Genomic DNA, 17,516 nt, shown 5'->3' with positions numbered 1-17,516 from the left:
AAAAGACAATACGTGTTTCAGTGACAGAATTTAATGCCCCTTTCAGGTTGACAAGCAACATAATGTAACTCATTATTAAAAGGGGAGTTTCAACAATTTTTACACATGCAGTGGTTTATGTATCATATGGTGTACTACACAGCCTGTCAACATGATTGTGTAATGTTTTCTGTGGCTCTGGAATGTTTGAAAAACTCATGGAGTCATCAGGGTTATCTCAGTTTGGGCTTTTTAGCAGAAAGCTTACTTTCCAATATGCTGATTAAATATGCTGTTGAACTTTATTAAAAGGTCAAAAACCCCTCTACCCCAATCCCATTATATTTTGAAAGAGACACTCACACAAGCTAGTTTTACAGAAATAAAACACTTTATTATATATCAATCTGTCTTTGCTCTTGTTCACAAACAAGTTTAATATAATTTAACAATAGATGAGTTAAAGGCTACTTGAAGACTGGCACTATACTGAGACAGAATCATTGATCTGGGCCTTTAATGTTTCTCAGGCAACCACAGGAGTAAAGCTGAACTCCTTTTCCTTTTGAAACCAACCTCGATCTAGGCATCAGTGTACATAGATAGATATATTTATTTAACAAAAATATAAACAATTTTGATCCTGCCAGTAAATTTTGGTCATGCAAAAAAGAAAAAGAAAAAGACAGAACAAACTCAGCACATCATTAACAGGATTTTAAACCATTACACAATAGATAAATTAACTGTACCATCATACAGCATATGATTACAGACCAGGCTAATACTGTGCAAATACACATTTGAGCTGTACAAAAGTATTTTGTACTATTCTTGTTAATCTCAATTTACAAATCTTTAAAACTACATAAGACATCTTAAAAATATCACATCACATTTGATGAAACAGCAAAAATATACACCTTTCAGGTCCCTGTCTTCTTCCTTGTTTTTGTGCATTTAGATTTTACATTCTGCAATAGTCTTTCTGATTTGTCTACAGTACATGTTTAGATTATGAAAAAAAGGGATGACAATCATATGATGGTAAAATGTAAAATTCATGATGTCTTATCATGATAATAAGCTACCTTTTCAAAGTGCAAAGAGAGCAGGTTGAGTATGTGTAAGACCTGATGTCAGTATGTTACAATTATCCATGCTTCTGTACCAGAGGAAATCTCACTGAGATAAGAATAAGAGCTCCTAATCTTTAAGGACTTTCTCTTTATTGATATAAAAGTGCAGGCACTGTAAGAAATGTAGAACATCTCTGTCTTCAAGTAAGGTCAGTGTTGTGTCAATGCTCTTCTCTTCCAACATTTGGTAGTGTTTGGATTCTGCTTTACCTTTAGGACAAGGTCCTCAGGACCTCATTTAAACCTTTGTGGACATTGGCAGGTTGGGAGGCAGCAAACTCAATCAGGCTGGGCCCCATCTGGACATAAAGGGCTTGGCACAGGTTGGCAGTAGCACCGCGCACGCTGCCGCCCCGGCCATGAATGGTCCCACTGTGGGTAGAGGTGCCCAGGAGGTGCCACAGCAAGGGCAGCACTTTCTGCTCCACCATCTGAGGCTTGCGAGGATACAGCTCTGTCACAAGATCTGGATATAAAAAGTGGGAATTCACAGAGGTGCTTAGACATACAAACCAGTTGAAAAGCTCAGAGTAAAACTTACTACATCAGTCCGAGTGATTACAACAGACATACCTGCAACCTTTTCAATAAGATCCACCTTTGCTTTGCCGCTTAAAAACTGAGCCTTGGTGCAGAAAGGCTGGAGAAGGAGTATGTTATCTGCCAAGGAAAGAAAACAAAAAAAAATATCACATACAATTTCTCAAATCAGACTGAACCTCAAAATTCACCTATACCAAAAGTGTCTGAATCCTAGAAATTAGTACCAATATTTAAGATTAGTGCATCAATAACTCCAATAGCAGCAGAGTAGATAGCGTTGTTCTTGGAGTTGAGGTGATTGTCCACGATTGCTGGGACTAGGATGTTGACCACTTGGGACAAGTTTTCCTTCATCGAGTGGATGATTTTCTGTAGTGACTCGAGCGCATACAGATTGACCTTGCTGTTGGATTCCTGCAGCCTGGCCTTGAAGGCATCAAACACCTGAAAGAAGGGAGAATAGAGAGAGAAGAACAAAGGGTAAAAGTGGAAGAGTTGAGTGATGTTTTCCCAATGACTTTTATGATGATTAAAATTAAGAACCATGATAAGGGACATAAAAGAAACACTGATGAAATTAGAATGAAATCTCTACTAACTGGGAATATACTATTGATGACCATGTTGGGGTTGTGCTGGCAGTCCGTCACTAGCTGGTCGATTCCCTTGATCCTCTCTCTGAAGTCCTTTGAACTCAGAAGACCTGAGATCTGCTTGATGTATTCAGTTTTGTCTGCAATACTCTGTGTCTGAGATCTACAGCTGTAATTGCTATTGGACTCCCTGTAAAAAAGAAGAAAATAGTACATTTTATATCTTTATAAACCTGTGAATTAAATATTAGTAATTTACTTTTCATATGTATTTATGCAGTTTTTGTTACACCTCTATCTCAGAGGCTGAATTCAGTGCTTACAGGTCTCTCCACTGTACTGTTTGATAGTTACACACACCTGTTGGTCTGATTGAGTGGCTCTCTAGTGAGAGATGAGGCCCTCACTGTGCCACTGCCTGGAAGGGAGCGTCTGCCTCTGGCTGATTGGGTATCTTGAGGCATCTCACCAAGACCCTAAAATTACCCACAGTCTCAACGTAAGATGACAGTATTTGACCTCTAGCAAAAACACCAACACCGTATTTACATGCAGGAGCAAACATTGCACCTTTGTCTTGAGAGTGAAGACAGTGTCTCTGACAGTTGGCAGGTCTTTGGTGGGGATATATTTCTCCAAGATCTTGTCAAAGTCTGGGTGGGACGACAAGGACAGCAACATTCGACGCCCATAGTACCTGTGAGTTACACCAGAGTAATAATAAACAACAAGACCAATGATATCAAGACAGTGAATTATTGCTTGTCAGCAGTGTTGCTGTTTTGGATTCATTTAGGCAGTCAGTGTACTTCCTAAAAGACTTTTTTGCTGCATTTTTCCTTAATTAATAGGAGTTGAAGGAGATGACATGCACCAAAGGTCTGGGGTGTTGTGGTTATGTGATATGATTTAACCACTAAGCTACCAGTATGTACCCTGTGTATTTTATGACGAAGTCTCATAACAAGCAAATCCCTTGGCTATTTTTCTTTTAATGTAGACTGATGGGGAATATTTCAAGTACTAAATCTTGTGGGATCATCTGTATTTCAAATATATTTTAATGGATTAATAAAGCAGATTTCATGGTACCAACTAATCATCCAACATTTTGTTAATCAGAAGATATTAATAAATATAAAGTTCTTAATTTGTGTAAAACACATACATATAAATTAAATCAGTGCATACAAGATTTGTAAAAATGTCAATGAAACTCTCTACATACCTGGCCTCCTGTGAGGAGTCTTGTGCGAGCTTGGTGACTGCAGGCAAGATTCTGTCAGTGAGATCTTTTCCTCCAGAAAGGAGACGGGCAGCACCAACCCTGTCCACCAGGTTGGCCAGATGCTGGGCAGTGCACTTCCTGACCACTGCATTAAGATGACTAACAGCAGAGGGAAAACCCATTCAGCATTTAATGATTAAAAATGTTTAACAATTCAGTTTTAGGATAATGTGAAAGATAAAGAGATTTATCACTAAATTTAGTGAAATAGCCCTTTACTGTGTGTGAATGTGATCAGTGCATACTGACCTGAGCCCCCCAGAGAGAAGAGCATTGATGCCACGAGTGGGGGTGCAGTGCTGCACCATGCAGTCCAGTGCAGCATCAACATCCTGCCTAATAAAGGCATTAGTCTCCCCGGCTTTCTGCAGTAAGGCTTTAACTGTGCCCTCCAGCTCCTGGTCCATTGCCTTCTGTAGGTGGCTGTACAGGTCACTCAGTGTACACACTGCAACCCTGGACACACCTGACCGCAAGTTCTTCACCTGAATAAGAAGGATGTTATTGATGTGTAATTGGCAGCAGCATACTTTCAGCAACAAACAACAGAAAAGAAAAACAATTAACAAAAACAGTTAGTTGTGTAGTAAGGGCACTGCATAGACACAAGACACTGACAAATGAAATTGATCTGCAAAATCAGATATCACATACGTAAATGAGAAAAAAGCAGTTCAATTTCAGAGTAATATGTATCAAAAATGACGTGGGATGGTTACACAACAAGAATAGCTACCTCTTGAATGAGAGACAAACAGACATCATGAAGCCTGCCCTGGAGTGTGTCTGAGTGGTAGTGGGCCAAAGAACGCAGGAACGTCAGACCTTCTATCTTCTTCTCCCTTAAAAAAAAACAAAAAAACAAGGTAGGTAATTAGCTCATCCAAATCAGCTAAATACTTTTTCTCATTCTAGATTCTATAAACTTCCATAGGACCCTTGGATTTGAGTTCAGTATGAGGATCAAAAACTATTCTCGTCTGAAGCAGTAAAACTGGGGTCCTGTAACATTGCGAGTGTTTCTCACCAGTCCTCTGAGCTCAGCAGGTTGAAGCTCTGGGTCAGTGCCAGCTCGGGCTTGGAAAATGGACACAGCTCAGGAGGCTCCGAGAGATTTTTCTTGTGGCCCACAGCACCAGGAGACAGCTCATCTACAGTAAATGGCCCATCAGACACCACACAACACGCAGACACACAGATTCAGTCTCATGTTACATCTCTATCAGTCGGAAAACAAGCAGTGTGTGTGGGTGGCGGTGCTTTAACAGTAGGTTGTCAAAACAAAGCATTGTTGCACATTATCCAAAGCAAACATCTTATTCACCCATGCTCTGATGGCTTTGACAGTCTAATTAATGTTCCAACATTTTCTATTTCTATAAACAAAGACCTGTTAAATCACTGGTTTATCTATTTGTAATGCAGTGGAATATTGCTTAATTGCAAAACAGTGTCAAAACTGAGAGAAGACATGGAGCAACATGCACAGATACAGAGCGACATGCTTTGGTTGTTTAAAAAGTAGAAAATGACTCATGACATTTTGTGGGGCATGTAGATGAAACATGGGGCTTTCAGATCCACTGACCGGAGCTGTGGGACAGCGAGGGTCGGGTCCTGCTGAGGCTAGGAGCCCTCCTGAGACGGGACAGGTTTTTGGGGTTGGGGGGCACTGTTGGGGGGCTTGGCTGGTGGGGCGGAGTGAAGCACTTGATGGGGCTTTGGGGGCCGGGTGGGCTGACAGGACTGGTGGGGCTGATGGGCGACTCGTCAGAGGGAGGGTCTGCTTTAGTGGAAATCAGTGTGCTGCCATTCAGATGTAGATCTACAGCAGAGAAGATAATCATTTCAAGTCTGTGGCTACAAACGCTGAAAGATCATCTTTCATTTCTTTAAAGATAATGACAAAAAACTAAATATATAAATACAAATACAGTAAAAAAAAAACAAATTTAAACATTTTTGTAAATTAAAAGTGTTTTTTCTTTTGCTATTAAGTGTCTGAACATTTTACATATGGGTAACTATTATAAATAACTATTATGTGTTTTGAGACACAAATTTATTGCATTTGTTAAATACAAAGATTAAAATATTTATTTATTTCATCATGAGGAGCTAAGAGGATCCTTGGAATAAATATTTCCAACCATCAGTAAAAATTTAAAAAAAGGGGAAAAATTGACTACAATTTCAACTTTAAATTAAGGTCCACATTATGAGGAAATATGAATGTATGCATAAATTAAAACAACTGATTAGGTTTTACAACTTCTCTTGCCTTTGATGAATAATTCTTTGATCTCCTCTGTAGGTGAGTCTGACAGCATCTGTCTGACACGGTGGCGAATCTTGTCTCGTGTGTTGTCCCCTTGACAAAACTGCCCCTCTGACTGATCCTGACGCTGCAGCCGCATTTTATCCCGGCTAAACCTCGCATTCTTCACCCTCTCCTGTGCATGCAACTGTAGAAAAACACACAAAGTATTACTTTGGTAACTGGAAACTTTTTATCATGTAATATGATTTACCATCAGACAAAGTGTGACTAACCGTAACCTCATCTGGACGAGGGCTGTCATCACTGTCTCGGTGACTTGCAGACATAGCATGGCTGTAGATGCCTCCTGAGGGATCAGTGGGAGGTTTGGCCACTGAATCACCCTGCTCAAGTGTCAAGGCCACTCCTGGACGACTGGAGGACACCCCAGTGTCAAACATGCCTACGAAACATGAGGGTGGTGTTTGCAGATAATTTGAATATATGACCAGAGAGGTAGACACCAAGCTGTCTCAACTGCTGAATGAATTAGTAATAACCTCTACTTAAAATTTTAAGAGTGCACAGTTTAACTGTGATCATGATGGGAAGAATGTGTTTATATTCAAGACCATTACTACCCGAGGGTCATTACCAACTGTATTTTGTAGTGTTTCTTTGAAACTCAAACAGGACTTTGGGAAGCTTTTCCTTTCAGTCTGTTGCAAAACAACACTGAAATAAAATACTAGTTCAGCCACAGAGCAAACTATTGGATAAATAATTACTCATGACCACACTGACCTCTTCCGATGACTCCTTCAGGCATGTCCATGGCTGGTGAGTTTCTGCTGTTGTGGTTCTGAGACCCTAAAGGTAAAAGATGACTCATTTAATTATTAAAGCACAAAAAATAAAATCACAAGATAATTCTAGGAGAAATCTTTTTTCTGTTCGATATCACTGCTGACTTACCTTTAGCAGGTTTCAAAGCTCTGACTGATTCCCGGCAGGCTGATTTGACCAACGGAGGGGAGGGTCCTGTTGTCTCTTCCTCAGCTTTGATTTTTCCGTTGGAGTAAGTGACTCTCTGCCCAACAACACCAACCTCAGATGACAGTTCATTTCTCTGAGACAATCCTTTACAGAACAAAAACAAAAACAAGAATTAGACGTAAACCAATTCAACACAACAACCAATACTTTTTCAATCCCTTTTATACCTTGGAGGCTGCTATAGTCCATGGACACAGAAGATCTCAGTTTTGCAGAAGGATCTCTTGCAATGCGAGGCTTAACTCTTGAAGAGGTAGAGTTTCCAGGACTGTTGACAGATGTGACAAGTGAGAAATTAAGCTGGATAACTGCCTGGCACTGTTCAACACGTGGTCATCCAACACCAGATGGTTACTACTGGTTAACATTGGCACTAAGTCTATGATAATATTTACTCTAACTGAAACATAACAACAGGCTTGTGCTGACGAATGCCCCAACATATGGTGGTCCTTATTACAAATGAAACATAACCAAGTTTAACTAACCAAAAATAACGGATCCTTTACCTGGTTTTGATGCCATTGAAACCGGAGTTGGCAACTGAGCTCAGACTGAAAAGACCACTCTCACTGGTTGAACTGGTAAGCATGGGAGAGGTGTGCGATGGTGAGTCCAGACCCAGGTCTAACCTCACAGCTGAGTCAGGGCTGTCTGGGTCTGAACTGCTAAGGCTCACTTTGGCCCTCTTCTTGGCAGCACTGTTGCGCAATGAGCGCAGTGAGTTCAGCATCTGTAAGCAACAAACATAGTGGAGAATTCTTATTGATGAAACTAAACTGTGACACCCTAGAATAGCAGACATGGCCCTCTCATTACATTATTGCTAATAAACAAATATACAGGCAGTTTGCTGACCTCCTGCATATCCAGAGGATCATCCTCTTGTGGATCTTGCGCTGTATTGATGCTAACAGGGTCTAGGTGAAGGTCCCTTTCTAGTTGCTGATTTTGAGGGCTGCCTGGAGCATTAGACCTCTGGCCATTATGAGAATAGGCCTGTTCTGCTGGAGGGACGACTGGTGAGATAGAGAGGGTTGCCCTGGTGCTGCTCAGAGCCCGACGGAACGACGAGGTGGAAGGAGAACTCACAAGGGAGGCGCGAAGAGGCCGGGGAGAGCATCTGCTAGAGAAGTCTACTGGAGGGGGCAGGGCAGGAAAGAAAGAACTGATGAAGTGAACTAATGACATAAAACAAAAACATTTCCACATGCAGCGGACAATCACATATTGGCTGACAATGTTTTTACTAGATTACCCTTAGCTGTGCCTGCTGTGTCTCTCCAGGGGCTGGTGTCTCGCTGGTGAGGGGTGTTGTCTTTCTTGTTGGGCCAGGTATTGGACATAGAGAGGGAAGAGTCAGCATGATGGCGGGACAGTGTTGGAGTAAGCATGCCTCCCGGGAGTGTAGCCAGTGGGTAGGAGGGCAGTAGGAAGGAGCCCGGTGTGGTTGGGTTAGAGGGGAGAGAAAATGTGCGCTCAACACTGGGGTTCCTTGGAAGCACACGCCCCTTAGAGGCCACTGTGAGAAAAAGGTGTTCACACATCAGGCTGAATGTTTAAAGCTGCCCATTCAATTTCCACATACATGTTATACCATCCAGAATACATTTCTAAAATATTTTTGAAAAATTAGCAAATCATTTTGGGGTGATAACTCCTTACCGTTATCCGAGTCAGTGAAGTTGGTGGTCTTAAAGATGTCAGGGTCTAAGTTTAGGCTTCCACTTCTTCTGATGCGTGCAGGGGACTCCCTCCTTGTGGAGGATTGTGGCTTCTGTGGCTCTGCTGAACCTATATGGAAATTATATTTTTGCAATGCTAACAGGGTTGCACAATAGTCAACTAACATGGCAGTAACACAACCCCCCAGTCAACCCGTGGTTAAAAAAGCCGTATTGTATTGTCAGTCCTTTGTTACAATACATTTAATGACAAAAGAGAACAAACTGCACTATAGACTGCTCCAATGAATAAAGGAATTAAAGTAATTTGGAGATTGTACTTTATCTGGTAGTATCACAGGAAATTAATTTTGAATTGTTAAAATAATTCTTCTTGTGGTCAGTTCTACTGTTTCCGGGGTGTCCGAGTTAAACAAATTAGAGTTGAAGTCAGTTTAAGCCAGCTGCTCGTTTGACAGCACTGACAGGCTGCTATAAACCTACAACCCCTTTCTATAGTTACAGCAAAAGTAACACTGCACATTTCTAGCCCTAATGAAGCCTATCAAACACATTCATTTGAGCAGTGGACAAATAACTTGAGAATAAAGGAAAATGTCACATCATGTTTGTAATATGCACGCTGCTGTCTTACTCTTTGTAATGTTAACAGATGCAAAAACAGCAATGTCAGGTAAAATCTTAAAGAGTTTGGAGATAAACTTCTGGGAGTGCTCCCACTATCAGGCCACAATTTAGATAACTAAACAGCTGGTGAGTGGTGTAAGGTGGTATGGTGTAATGGTCTCTTCTGGTATGACACTCATCTGCCAAGTAGCCTTTCAACCGCGCTCATGTCTCAGGGCTTCTGGTGACATGTGGCAGTGTGACTCCTATGACTCAGCAAGATAATCCAATTCAAAACTGCTCTAATCTGAGTCTGGCTAAGGTTGACCGAGGCAACCATTCAACTGCACTTGTCACCTCATGTGGGATTAATATGAGTGTCAGAGAAGGAATGTATTGGCACTTACTAAAACTGGGTATGTATGTCTCTGGACTCAGCTTCCTGGACAGGGGAAGGAAATCCTCATTGGCCACCTATGAGTAGACAGAAAATGATCTCATTCAATAGCAACAATAATAAAGGATGAAGTTCAAATAACTTGAAACATATCAGATAGGTCAGACCAGAGAGGTGGATGTTCTGCTACTGTAAACAACCTTAACTCAATGACTGTTCTCACCAGTTTTATCGTCACAATGCAACATGTGAAACCTTGGTCTAAAATAAATAAATGAAGCACTGAGAGAGTAATGAGAGATTTTTTTTTCATCCGTGCTTACATCTCTGTGAGAGTCTGTGGCTGAGGTTAGTCCCACTGCCTCCAATCTGATCAACACTCACTGTGCAGCACTCGGTGTGATTGCAATCAACACTTGAGCTGTAAATAAGCCATGTTTTACAAGCATAACCTGGAGATATTAGCAATTATGTTTCACGCCCCCTACAACAAGTATGCCATGTGGTAATGGGGTTGCTGGGAAACATACGCTGCTGTAAACAGAAGGTTTTCAAATGGAAAGGTCTAAGCTGGGTAATTGTTCCCAAAACAAAATATGGTGAATTAATACTTCCTGAAACAAAGCCACTCATTATTATTAGAACAGGGCTGACAGGAGCTTCATTTGAATTATTCTCAGTCATTAGCTGATAAAATATAATATAGTTTGTGTTCCACATTGCACACTTTAACCCTAAAAATGGTAGGCTGGCCTGGTGTTTAAATACAAAGGCTTATCCTTACAGCCAAAGTGTCGCTGTTCAAGAAAATGAGTCACCTACTGTGTTTCTTCCAGGAATAGCATCAGTGATCTATGAGTGCTCTGAAATGTTACCCATCTATCTTTCTCTCTTTTTAAAGGAGTTCAGAGCCGCATATCCACTGATACAACATATCATAGTGTTACTCTGCCAAAAGATACTCATTTATTTCAAAATAATGTAAAAAAATGTTATCAAGCATTATGGGTTGTTGAGACAAAAAGAGATGAAAAGATGCTTTGATGTAAATCATACATACGAGACAGCGATTAATTTAAGAGGACACCCCTGAACTCTGAACACCTGGCATTAAAATGCATCTTTTGGATCTCAAGAGGATCAAAGTGGATGTGAATGCATCTAAGACACTGAGATCTGATCGCTCAGACTGAGCATAACTCGGGTCTACCCCTTAAGGTCGCCAGCCTAACTGTCAATCGCTACCACCTTAAGGTGGACTGATCTTTATGGTGGGCCGACTATTCTCATTTAGTGACAATCTCAGCCAACCCTAAACAGATAACAGAATAACGTTGGCTGCTGATTCTCCAGAGTGAAGCCAAAATGATTTCCATTACGGCTAAAGGGTAATGACAAAAAAAATAAAAAAATAAAACACATTCTTAGCACACAAAAATAATGTATGTGCTTATTTGCATATAACGCTGAGGAGTGATCAAGTTCCCTCCACAATAAGGGAATGCCCCACATACTCTTCTTTTAAAGGACAACTAAAAAAATGGCTCAAATCTAATCAAAAGTGCGACCACTAACTGGACTTGAGACTAACTGAACATTACTTGCATTACATTGTTATATCCTGTATGGATCTGGTATCCTTTTGATTGTGTATTGTATTGTGCTGTGTGTGTTGTCTCTTCTATTTGTATTTTATCTATTTATTTGTTGTCTCTTCGATTTGTATTCCTTTTATTTATTTACTAGGGACAACGGATGCAAATGAGCAGCTTTGCTATAATCCGGCATGTTTACAGACATGTTTAAATATCGATGTTCATCAATGTGCATTGTCCCTATCCAAAAATAAAGTATTATTATTATTATTATTATTATCATCACTCAGACGCATGTGCAGACACTTTCTTAAGCCAGGTGTGAACTGGAATTTTTAGAGCTGTTAACATGTGTCTACCCAAGACAAATGTTCATGGCAGGTGTGAACAGGGCCTCTGATACAATTGTTCCTCTCTGCTGTGCGGTATCCATACTGCGTCAGGCGAGAAATAGTTATATTTAGGTTCCCACAACACCAAAACTGTCTCAAAGGAAAGTGTCTCTGTCGTCTCCTCTGGCTGGTGCCTTTGGGTGTGACTCAGCTTGTTCAAAACGCAGGTATAAAAAGGCAAATAGTCAAGACCCCAGATTTATTCAAATGAATCAATTCTTACTGTGGTTTAGCTTTATCATTTTCTCAGAGGATAGAGCGAGAGTAAAAGGAAGCAAGCGCAACCACAAATAACCACTTTTCATTCTCTCTTCTTCAGTTCCTTTGTGATGACTGCACTCGCTGAGTGATTGGGAGCAAATCAACAGAGCTGCCTGGCCACCGAAATACACCGTAATTTCAAAGTCATTGTGAATAACACTGGTGCACCTAGAACCGCTGTGCAGGCAGTTAACAAATGACTGATTAAGCTCTAATTGCCTTGGATTTCAAAGAGTATTTTTAGATGCCCTTTCAAAAAAAACAGAGAACACAGCTTGTTGAGTCAAAAGCTGCTTCATTAATGGTCATCAATGACAACAAAAAGGACAACATTTCCATTCATTATTTCGGGTAACCTAACCTTTATCAGAATATCCCTCTAAGATGTATGTCTTACTTTGACTGAGAATCATAAAGCTAGTGAAATCATACATTGAATCCAGGAATTTTCCCAAATGGCATAATTAGCATAAGAAAGAAGTGAGAATATAGTGAGTGGTGATAGACCCCACCTGTTTAGAGTACTTTCCATTGGGTGTACTGCATTGCTGGTCATTTTCAGTGGATGAGAAGCTTGACATCTCCCAGGGTAGTTTGTTCTTCCCTTTACCCGCACTGACAATCCTCCTTTGAAGTGGAGGGTCATCAGTAAGGGAGCCTAAGCTGCCATATCCATACAACCGCTCACAGTCTGGTTCAGTTCTGTGGCTCCTGGCACTGCTAACCCGCCCTCCGTTCATCACCCAGTCCAGATCAGCTCCTGAACCATATTGTGGGTAGCACCGCTGCCCTGGTTTGGGCACCACCAGGCCATACTCCACTACCCCCTCCGAGGAGAGTTTTGGGAGGATGTGCCTTGCTCGCCTCGCCTGTACAGCTGCCATAAGACCATCAGCATCCTCGTTGAGTTCAACCATGTCCAAAGCCTTCATTAGAGGCTGTTTTTTCCCTGTGTCAAGGCAATAGTCAAAAACAGCAAACAGCTCAAGAGCTGCGTGGCGGACCTTCTTTTTGCTGTCTGCCAGATATGGTGCAACCTCAAAACAAAGTTTGGGGATGTTGAAATCTTTCCTGGGATGAGTGAGCATAGCTGCAATAATAATGTTAAGGACATCTTCCCGGACCCTAGAATTTTTGTGTTTCAAGTTGCCGATGACAAGATCTAATACTTGTTGTGGAGAAACAGTTTTCATGATCTGTCGAAACACATTCATATATTCATTCCTGGTGAGGGTGCGAGTGTCCCCTAGGGCTTTGAGAGCCACTAAAACTATCTGTTTGATATATTTGTCTGCGTTTGTATCTAACTTCTGAATGAGTAAGTTTAAAACTTGTAAGGTACCATACAACACTTTAAAATTACTGTCATCCAGAAGTCGTGGGAGAAAATGTATGAACTCTTCAATACTGTCAGATGGGACTGATTTCATGTCCACTTCTGAGAGGATGTGTTTGAGCTCTTCCACCCCATTTGTGCGATTCTGGTAATTTTTCAGGTCCAGAAGCTGTTGGTGTAACTCCTGGGAGATTAATCCAAGTATCATTATTGATGGCCTTATGGATGTGGTCAAATTTGAGAATTCAAAGAAGCAAACACAATCCAGTGAGGACAGTAATATTCCTCTTCTTTCCTATGTGCTTTCATCCTGAGCAGGTTGGTGATGGAGAACCGCTCTCCTGTTAGACTGTAAAAGCAAAACACAGAAAATTAACACAACATACAGGACTGATTATTGCTGTTTGCTAACAGCGAAGCAAAAAGTGCATCATAACAGTTTCACTAACAATGCATTTAAACATGTTACAACAACATGCAACATGAGTGCATTTACATGTGCATTAGTATCCTGGTTTTGAGCCTTATCCTGGTTTTGTTTATATTGGGGGGGGGGGGGGGGGGGGGGGGTGGTAGTTCATTTCTCTGTAACATTATCATAACAGTATCCAGGCTCCTGATCATCTGCCTGCAGGTGAGTCTTGATTTCTGGCCATCTCAGCCGGTCTATAGCCAGATTTCTCAAATCGAGATAAGGTCTTATTCAGGTTTCTGAAACTGGAGTGAGCTGAAAACCCAAATCATATGCAGGTTACTATTGCGCATGTAATCGCACTCATCTGTTCCCCAGCATCACGACAAATCACCATTATCTACCTTATATAGGAGCGTATGGATGTTCAACCACTTGTGGCTCCCTGCCACTCTAGTTATCTCCAGTGTGGGTCAGATAACATCTACTGCTGTACGTAATTCCCTGCGAATGTAACATTACTTACTATTAAATAACTATCAGAAATGTCGGTTGTAGTCGTAACCAGTTATATGATAGTATAATGCCTGCAATGGGCTTACAATCAATCCCTTGCTACTAGTTACCGTTAAGAAGCCTAATTGGTTAACCTAGCTACCAAGAACATTTAGCAGCTATTATCGTTTAAACGTTGCTAAGCTAACTCCGCTAATTGCCAGTGGTTAGTGCTGGCTGACTGAGCTAGCAAAGTTAGAAAAACAGCAAGAAAATAGACCTTGCATTTCCCCTGGTCCTCTTCGGCGACGCTCGACGAGTCTATGTAATGTTAACGTCGTCCAAGTTTCCATGTCCTTCTGCGGCAGTCGCTATTCTCCGAGTGCAGACATTTTTCCTGGTTGTTTAAGCTGGTGTCTGGAGTGTTGAATGTTTGGACGCTACAGAGGTATTCACATCGAGAGGCGCCCACACATACACACCATACTCAGACACACACACATACACACACATCGAGGCAGCAAAATGGCGAATACATGTCGCAAACTGAAGAGCGCTTCCATGGCGACGCTCCTGCAGGCGGCATCATCACCACAGAGCTGCAGTGCAGTGTAGACTCTGAGGGAAAGTGAAGGAGAAGCAGTGGGCAAATTATAATGTAACACGCCTTAAACTACATGTAATATACATATTATGTTCCATTTGTGCACTGCTGTCTGGGTTACAAATCTGCATATGTATAATATATCATAAATATAATTCAAAATGTATAGTTATCTGTTTGTTAATAGTGCTTTCCCGGGTATCTAATGTAGAAAAGTCAATATTTGCTCAAATAGGCTATATTCTAGTAGAGTACTGTATACTGCTACTATGTTCTAGTAATACAATTATTAATATTTAAAGATCCCCTCCAGACATGTTTTAAGATGCATATAAAACTGTACTTTGAATAACAATTTGTTTAATGGTTTTCCCACAAAACAAGTTCAATTATCATTAAAATTATATCTTCTCCCTCTACCTCATTAAAAATCCCAGAATCTATAAATATGCAAATATGTTTATTTAGTATAAGTAAAATTTCTAAGTTTAATTGCTGGACAAAATATTTCTTCTCCTTCACTGCAGGGTCATTTGTCCACCAGCCAAATGACTAGTGAATGTTTGAATTTTACCAGCCACTCAGTATATTGCGATTGTTTTGATTTTTTCACTGGTGAGTGAAGCAAATCTACAAGCCACTTGTATATTTACCTGCATTTGGCTGGTGGCGGGTGCTAATTCTGTACCCTGCTACATTTTAGAGTCCATTCTCAGTGTATGTGCACTGAAGGCTTTACGTTTCCACATCACACTTGTGTAAATTGTATACTGGACCAGGATTGGCTTCTTGCTGTCACAGCAATGTCACAGATCAAGCTTGTAGGCCCATCCCTTATACGACTAGTGTGTTACATGTAGGGGGATATATTGGCAGAAATATTGGCAGAAATTGAATATGATATTCATGAGTATGTTTTAATTAGTGTATAATCACCTGAAAAGAACAATTGTTGGGTTTTCGTTATCTTATAATGGGCCCTTCAACATAGGGAGTGAGTCCTCTTCCACGGAGTCCGTTGTGTTGCACCGCTGTGTTTCTACAGTATTCCATAACGGACAAACCAAACACTGGCTCTAGAGAGAGACTTTGCGTTTTTAGCAAGTTTTTCAGATACTGTTCTCCTACATGCTTAGAGGGGGAGGGTTACTCAGATTGGAAACCTCACTGCTATTTCCCACCAAATCTTTTACACTGATCCTTTAGAATCTGATCTTTAATGAGCAAAAAGAAACTTTCCACTTCCAGCACATGAATGTGACAACAGCTTATTAGAGTCAAACTATACATGGACATCATTCTCTTAGTGAAGCTCAAACATTCAAATGTTAGAACAAGAAGAAGAATATATTTTTGAGTGGTGGGAGAGTTACATAATTCTATCCAGGATTGCACCCATGGATTCTCTTGGTTGTATATATATATATTAATAAACCAGTCATACAAATTAAGCACTTTAGCTCCAGCTCTGTATTTAAGTGCACTTTTGATGTACTTGTACTTTCAATTTATGCAACTTTATACTTCTATTAAACTGCATTTCAGAGGCATTTTTTTAAACTATACTATATTTATTTGACAGATGTAGTTGCCAGTTACTTTATAGATTAAGATTGTACATACAATATTCACGACAAGCTTATAAAATATGATATACCATTAATAGTTAAACCCAACAGTCTATATTGTTAAAATAAGCTCCACCTGAACAAGCTACAGTAAAATTCAGGTGACACATTAATGCATTAGTAAAAATTAACTATAAAACTGCAATCAATCTCTGTCACAGACACACAGAAAAATAGAGAAATATGTCTTACACATAGTAAGACACACATCCTAGCCCTAGCCTCTATATTTTGCTGATATTACTTTTGCCCTTTAACTGAAGCTAAGTTATTTATGCAGGACTTTTACTTGAACTGGGGTATGTTTATATTTTTGTATTGCTTTACTTAATAAAATGATATGGATATTTTCCACCAGTGTAATCAACTATTGATAAGAGTAAGACTTACATTTTCATATTTTTTATACAAGTAAGATGTAAATAAGGGTTTGTATTGGTAATTTTAGATTGAATTTGATTTTGACGAATTTGATTTAATTGTTGTTTGCTTGTTGTTGTACAGATCTATAAGGCAAAGATTTGAATTTGGTCTAAAAAAATACTGGTTAAGTTTGCTATCATTTACATTTCATTGGGCTGTTGCTAATTGACATGAACATAGCATGACTCTTCTGACTCAATCAGAGAGCCCCCAGAACCAGGACTACCCAACACCTTCACAGCTTCTTTCCCTAGGCATTTTTAACAAGGACAGTAAACATATACCACTTCACCTCCATATCTCTTTCAAATTCATGTTATACTATGTCTGTGTCCTTCACTCTGTAGATTGTTAAAGAAAATCAGTCCTCGTTCAAAGTTTGCTGAGGTGTTGGATGTTTATTGATACCCCGGACTATCAGTGAGCACACTGACACAGAGTGGGTCTGGGACAGTATAAAACACCTTTTTTTCGAGTTTCACATGTCTTTATACCTCTATTTATATTTTTTCTTTTTTCTAAAATCATGTCAACATGTTTGCACATAGTCCACAGAATATTTGTAAATGACTGCCCCTCTCCTTCTTACACAGCTATATTTGTGTTTATTGTTTCATGTTCATGTTTCCTGCTTTATTTCTGTTGACATCTTGACCGAATTGAATTTCTTGTACTTGCTACTTGGCGAACAAATGTGACTCTTCCTAGTAAACAGTAGTGAAAACCCTCTCGCTTTGACGACAGCGGACGTGGGTGTGCTGCTGCTGCTCTGTGCTTTATAAGAGCTCATCTGTAGCTCTGTGGCTGGCTTTGGTTGGCACTAG

The 17,516-nt window shown here is 40.2% G+C and overlaps 1 protein-coding gene across 1 annotated transcript; it reads right to left on the bottom strand.

Annotated features, from left to right (window-relative positions):
* Positions 1-396: 396 nt before the first annotated feature.
* On the bottom strand, positions 397-14,529 carry LOC134001167 (TOG array regulator of axonemal microtubules protein 1). Its single transcript, XM_062440733.1, has 23 exons — positions 14,318-14,529; positions 12,307-13,479; positions 9,557-9,623; positions 8,524-8,652; positions 8,117-8,380; positions 7,717-7,997; positions 7,368-7,591; positions 7,026-7,126; positions 6,778-6,942; positions 6,607-6,672; positions 6,096-6,265; positions 5,824-6,007; positions 5,131-5,367; positions 4,570-4,693; positions 4,279-4,384; positions 3,792-4,027; positions 3,483-3,641; positions 2,825-2,951; positions 2,615-2,730; positions 2,261-2,444; positions 1,886-2,105; positions 1,692-1,778; positions 397-1,584 (listed from the first exon to the last, which is right to left on the bottom strand). The coding sequence occupies exons 2-23, from the start codon at positions 13,336-13,338 to the stop codon at positions 1,331-1,333; spliced, it is 4,533 nt and encodes a 1,510-aa protein (XP_062296717.1). The 5' UTR covers positions 13,339-13,479; positions 14,318-14,529; the 3' UTR covers positions 397-1,330.
* Positions 14,530-17,516: the final 2,987 nt, after the last annotated feature.

Source organism: Scomber scombrus, chromosome 19 (assembly GCF_963691925.1).
Source record: "Scomber scombrus chromosome 19, fScoSco1.1, whole genome shotgun sequence".
Lineage (NCBI taxonomy): Eukaryota > Metazoa > Chordata > Actinopteri > Scombriformes > Scombridae > Scomber > Scomber scombrus.
Note: the sequence above shows the minus strand (reverse complement) of the source record. Positions and strands in the feature narration are given on the sequence as shown.